At 32.4% G+C, this 7,224-nt stretch overlaps 1 protein-coding gene across 2 annotated transcripts in view; it reads right to left on the bottom strand.

The window, feature by feature from the left end:
• Window positions 1-7,224, bottom strand: part of LOC109837076 (protein cornichon homolog 1-like) — a 13,939-nt gene that overhangs the window by 4,922 nt on the left and 1,793 nt on the right. For both annotated transcript variants that reach the window (XM_020405193.1, XM_020405262.1), the window contains exon 2: window positions 4,880-5,061. In XM_020405193.1, coding sequence (XP_020260782.1) covers window positions 4,880-5,061 — 182 coding nt within the window. The remainder of the gene's footprint in view (window positions 1-4,879; window positions 5,062-7,224) is intronic.

Raw genomic sequence — 7,224 nt, 5'->3', positions numbered from 1 at the left:
GGTAGAATTTCTCCTTGCCAATGAGAAGATGCAGGTTTGGTTCCCACTATCTGGTCATGTCTTAATCCCCTTCCAAGTTCATAGTTTTTTCACACATGTTCTTCCTTTCACGAAGGAAGATCGTGTCTACTGCATCGCAAGAAAGTGCCACCATGAATATTAACATGCTATACAACATAATGTGTATGAATCAAGTAAAGACTATGGAGGTAATACTTTTTTTTCCTATGACAGCGTCCAAACCCATCGTATTTTAGTTTATTAAAAAAAACAACACATCTAGTTTGATTATATATATAGTATATATTATAATATTATATATATATATATATTATAATAATATATATTATATATATATAATAAAGAAGAGAGGGAGGTGAAGCTTTATGTCATTTAAGTGGACAAGAGTGCTTTGATCACCCAAAACTTCCCTATTACTCATTATATATGAATAATATATATATATATTATATAATATATATATATTATATTATAGTATATATAGTAAGAGAGAGAAGAGAGAAGAGGTGGAAACTTATGTCAACTTAAGTGGACAGAGCTTTTGTCCCACAAACTTCCTATTCAATCTTAATAATATTTAGTATATATATATATATATATATATATATATATATTATATCGTATATATATATATATATATATGAAAGAGAGAGAGAGAGAGGAGAAGAGGTGAACTTATGTAACTTGTAAGCTGGACAGAGGCCCTTTGTGCCACCCAAACTTTTCTATTCATCTCAATATAGTATATTATATATACAATATATATATAATATATACTATAGTATTATAATAATATATTATATATATATATATATATATAAGTTCTTCATATTTGCATTGGATCCTAGTTATTCATCAATAAATGGGAAAGTTTGGTGATGGTCGCACTTAAGTTTCTCTCTCTCTCTCTCTCTCTCTCTCTCTCTTCTCTTCTCTTAATATATATATATATATTATGATATATTTATTACTATATATATAAGTCTATCATATACTTATATATATATATATATATAATATATATATATTATAATATATATATATCGAGAGAGAGAGAGAGAGGTGAACTTATGTCAACTTAAGTGGACAATAGGCCTTTGTCCACCAAACTTTCTAACAAAAAACCAATCATAACTCTCCAATCTATCTAATCCAATGGCCTACATTTCGATGGCAGAATTATAAATATAGACAAATTTAATACACATCATTAATGTTAAAAAGGTAAAATTGGAACAATTCACTACATTAATGGTGGCTGGCAACATTGAAAACCAAAAATACAACACGTGGAACAATTCACTACATTAATGGTGGTTGGCAACATTAATGCTTCTCTGTTGAGTTCTCCACTTCCCAATTTCTCTCTCTAACTCACTTCATGCTCTCTGTAACTCACTTCCATCTTCTATCAAGCTTTGATCTTCCATCTTCGCATGAAGAACACAACAACAATTCATTAAAAATCATCCTAATCATCCAAGCTTTCGCTGGAGTGAATCTGAATTCTTACAGCACATGCATTTATTTCTTCAACAATTCATTAAAAACCATCCTAACCATCCAAGCTTTCGCTGGAGTGAATCTGGATTCACTCCAGTGAATCTGGATTCACTCCATTGAATCTGGATTATATTGAAGAATAAGAAACTTATGGTAAAAAACAAGCTATAAAATTTTAAACCATGATAAGATTTCACATTTTACAGCAAAAAGTTACGATTTTTATGGTAAAAAACAAACACCTCACATAACTGAATCTGGATTCACTGTAGTGAATCTAGATTCACTCATGCGTTTATTTCTTCGAAATTACAGCACATGCATTTATTTCTTCAATAATTCATTAAAAACCATCATAACCATCTAAGCTTTCGCTGGAGTGAATCTGGATTCACTCCAGTGAATCTGGATTCACTCCAGTGAATCTGGATTCACTCCATTGAATCTGAATTATATTGAAGAATAAGAAACTTATGGTAAAAAAACAAGCTATAAAATTTTAAACAAAAAGAATAAGAAACTTATGGTAAAAAACAAGCTATAAAATTTTAAACCATGAAAAGATTTCATCTTTTACAGTAAAAAATTACGATTTTTATGGTAAAAAACAAACACCTCACATAACTGAATCTGGATTCACTCTGTGAATCGAGATTCACTGCAGTGAATCTAGATTCACTTATGCAAAAAATTACGATTTTTATGGTAAAAAACAAACACCTCACATAACTGAATCTGGATTCACTGCAGTGAATCTAGATTCACTCATGCGTGTCTTCGTTTTTCAACTGGTTTCTTCAAAAAACAAAAAACTTTTCAGACTAAAAGGTGAAATATTTCACCTTTTACAACAAAAAGCTACGATCTTTAAGGTTAAAACTAAAACTTTTAGACGAAAAATCAAACAAATTTTATAAACTTACCATTAAAGCGTCAAAATAATTTAACAGCCCACTGAATCATGAAGACGAAGGTTGAAGAAGACCGTGAAGACGAAGCGTCAAAATAATTTCATAAACCATGAAGACGAAGGTTGAAGAAGAGAGAGTTGCTGTGATTTTGGAGAGAGAGAGAGAGAGGTTGAAGAAGAGAGATGTTGAAGACAGAGAGAGTTGCTGTGATTTTGGAGAGAGAGTTTGCATGGGGAATGGAGATCAAATTGAGAACATTATTCATTCTTTAGTGGGGGCTGTTTATTTGGTACCTTAATTGACTTATGCAGTTTAAAGATCTAGCTGGATGAATCAGATCCATTGGAGGATGGTTTTAGGTTTTAGGATAGTGGGTTTTATTTGAACTCTCCCTAACTATATATATAATATATAAATATATATATATATAATTATATATATATATATATAGTCTGCTTCATATTTGATGGATCATCACTTAAGTTTGGAACATAAGAATTTCTAATATATATATATATATATATATATATATATTATATATATATATATATATAATAGTATGAGATTAATGGTTCTTTGTCATAGGAGGGGATTTCCTCCTTGACGCCTCTAAATCAGCATGATTGACGAGCGTTGTGGATGATCCGATCCGTTGACTTGATCTACATATTCTAAAACCCACACGCAGTTTGGGGTGAACCACCGTCGTGTTTGACCCTCTTGTGCGAGCCATGTGGAAAAATTTATTCATTCATACGTTAAAATTTGATATGAGATGATGAAGGTCAAACGAGCAAGGGTTCACCCAACTTGGTGTGTTGGGGTTTTTAGAAATGTAGATAAGTTACGGAGGCGATCATCCACCATGTCGCTCATATGTGATTTTAGAGGCGTCAGGAAGAATCCTCCTATGAAAGATACCCATTACTCTCTCTTCTATTATATATATATATATAGAGAGAGAGAGAGAGAGCTAAACTTGTGTACTTAAGTGGATAGGAAATTTGTCCCAAACATTTTTAGGCCATATATTGCGTAGGATCTTGATGATTGAAAGGAATTTATATTAATAATGAGTGGAAGGAAGTTTGGTGATATCAACTTAAGTTTGATAGAGTCTATTATTTATATATATATAGTATATCTACTATATATATATATATATATATATATATATTATATATATATATATATATATATATATAATATATATATATTATATACTATATATGAGAAATATGAAGTATGCTTGGTACGAAGCAGCAAATTTTTGTGCTTGGTCCAGCATACTATTCATATACAAATTTTTGTGCTATGGTACAAGCATACATATTTCTATTAATAGGTATTCTATATATATATAGTTATATATGAATTATTAGTCCTTTCAAGTTTAATTTCAGTAACTAGCTCTTCTCAGGCTTGTTTTAGATGGATTCTGTCATGGTACAAGCAAGATGTGAACCTTGGATCTCTGACCAGCACAAGGGGGCTTAACCATTAAATAGTGACAACTGCTAAAGTTCCCCACTTGATGTGTTAGTTATGCTCTCGAGAGAAACCACTACTGCTTCTATCCTACCAAGTCTAAATCTCACACGTTTTTTTTTCCAGCAACATCGTCCAACCAACATTTCTCAATATCCAAATGTTACGGCTCAAAAAGGGTTGCAATGGTCGTGATGTTAAGGGTAAGACTAAGTATTTAGTGTCAAATTAGTCAAGATAGGGTCTATTATTCACGATATTCAAAAACAAAAGAGAAAACCTATATTATATATTTATGTGTTGGGTTAAGAACATGTTGATCCCTACTTCTCGACAATTTATCATGTCAGTGTATCCATATCACGTGTTTGTGTTCCACGTTTATGTTCATACCTCTGCTTATAAGTTTAAACACTCTTCGATAGAGGAAGTGAATCCCTTTTATTAGGTTGCTCTCTATGTAGATTTACCACTTAACGGAAGGCATCCCAAAAAAATCTGGGCAGGTGCCATATTTCATCTTCTTCTCCTCCATTGAACCTCCATTTTCATTTGTAGTGATAGTGATTAACTAAACACGCTTTTTCAATGTAAAAATCAAAACCTATATAAAGGTTCAAACTAAGTTTATTATTCTGCAGAAATCTTTTGAACTCCATGTCTACATGTAAGAAGCTACATAAAACTTTACCAATAACCTAAATTGCCACATCAAAAGATATGAAATCATAATTCCTCAGCAAATTAGCATTATCTTAGCAATAGTCAACAAATCAGGGCATGTTTTCCAACCTTGTCGAACAGTTAGCAGAATTTTTTTTCTTTTTAAAAAAAGGATCTTACGAGATAGTGCCTAGTGGACATTATAAATAATAGACCAAGTAAAATAGAAAAAGTGAGGACATTCTTCAGATGGTATATTGAATACAACTGCATGAGGAAGATGTGATACATACAATCTTATATGGTAGTAGGTGACAGGTGCCATTAATAGAAATGGAAACCAATGCCATGTGAGGAACAACAATGTGCATAAAGCTCCTTGAACCACAAACTCTGGAATGACCACCGCATTTATACGAGCCGATGAATCATATGGGTTGATATAATCGTACTCCAAATCCGATAAGCAAATAAGCTGGAAGGAGAGTATTAAAAACAGAAATGGTAAGGTTAATCAGAGGAACAATTACCAAGATATTTTAAACATATATAAAGCATAAACAAGAAACAAAAGACAAGGAAAATACAAAGAAAACATTCTACAGGATAATCTTTTAAATAATGCAAAGAATCCAACTGCTTAGCTCTAATGCAGTGAAAACCTAATATGGATAGGCTGGTCTCATCAAACACAGAGTGAGAGAAGGTAGAGTGCATATTTGCATCACAGAGAAGAGATGTGCATATTACAATTTCAAAGTTAGGAACATATTTAACCATTTAATTTGACCAGACAACGGAGCATAAGCTGGATGCTATCTGAGGACAATTCAATAAACATCAGCCCACTATCCAGAGCCAGTAGCATCTAGAATGCTTGCCAGTTTTGCTGGTCTTCCAGTCATAAAAGGAATAGTGATAATAAATAACCCCATTATCATGTTTATGCTTGAAATTTGAGTGTCCATCCAAGATAAAGAACCGTAAGATTTGACAGGTACAGTGATCTTTGAGGCAGTGCATCTTGCAAATAGCAATAAGCAAGGGAGTGTAGAATGCCATATATGATACTTCTCCATATTTATTAGCCCTTCTAATAATAAATAGGGATTACTAGAGAGGATGAGGTTTAGAACCTGATTAGCAGTAGTACACATTCTATAACAGGAGCGTAGTGTTTTCCTTTATTGTTGATGATGTGAAGGGAACGAGGAACAAGCGGGAAGGAGGAAGGGCAACAGTTGAAATTTCATTCCGGTAACAATAACAACATTCTTGTCATTTTCTCCAACTACAGCTCCTACATCTTACGTAGATTTATTATTAGTTTTCACATGAATAACTGGAAAAGTACACGCTAGACTAATAAGAGGATATCCAAAAATTAAACTTGATAGTTTATATGACTTAAGAAGACGTTATGATGCCCTTCCTAAATGGTTTTCTTGAATCACATCAAGAAGACCATAAAGTAAGATCAAATAATCGCTAAGATTAACTATTAGTTGATACAACATGAAAACCTTCTAACAAAGGTAATTTTGGATTGTTATTTTACAAAGGAAGGTAGTCAATCTTACATGCCTTCAAGGCACTGTCTTTTACCAAAAAATAGCTCAGCACAATTTAGGCCTGTAGATGGTTTATAATACAGCCTCGGAATAATCATGCAGCAACAACAGATTCAATATGTTGAAATTTGGTATTAAAGTACGTGTAGATGGTTTATAATACAGCCTCAGAATAATCATGCAGCAACAACAGATTCAATATGTTGAAATTTGGTATTAAAGTACGTGGATTCCTACGATATAATAGACTATTGATGACATAGAAGATAGTGAGCATAATGAACCATGCTTTATTTGTATGTTCCTTTATTCTTCCATTTACCTCCTAGAAAATAGAGCTGCCGAAGTAAATATTGCAGACATGTTCATATTTCTCATATTTGGTTAATAACATTTTACACAAAAAAAAGAAAAAAAAATGATACAACCAAGATGCTAGAAGCAACACCCAGAAAGCAAATTAGAAAATAAAAGGTAATGTCACCTAACAAATATAACTCTCCAATCCAATCTACAGAACATATCCAACTCATGCTGATTTTGCATCAATTATTTTTCAACCAAACACTGAATTTGCATTGAAAATACATTTTCGGCAATAAAATTGCAAATATCCAAACAATGGATCTGAAGCTGATTCCCTACAAAAATGTTACACACAACATTTTGTTTTTTGCAGAAAACAAAACAGCCCCTTTAAGAAAACATAGATTCATGTGCTCAACATACACATGGAAGTCCCGCACTGCAATAATTTTTTACTCATCCTATGACTTGTCTGTGAACTTTTTCCTATCATACCTTTTACTCTACAAGAGAAAGTATCCCAAATAATTTGATCACTACGCTAATGCATATATATTGGGTGGCCCCCACCTTGGCCCTATTGGCAGGGCTTTGTTCTTAAGACATCGCTGCTTGATTTGACAAATCATGACTGCTTGATGTTCATCATTTACTCATGAATTATGTTTAATATCAATAGTGAATATTACATGCAAAAATGGTTACCAGCTTAGCTTGAATCAACAATGATTTCTTGTCCCTGTCAATACCACACAGAACCA

The sequence above is a fragment of the Asparagus officinalis genome, chromosome 1 (genome assembly GCF_001876935.1).
Source record: "Asparagus officinalis chromosome 1, Aspof.V1, whole genome shotgun sequence".
Classification (NCBI taxonomy): domain Eukaryota; kingdom Viridiplantae; phylum Streptophyta; class Magnoliopsida; order Asparagales; family Asparagaceae; genus Asparagus; species Asparagus officinalis.
This window is presented reverse-complemented; position numbering and strand designations above follow the sequence as displayed.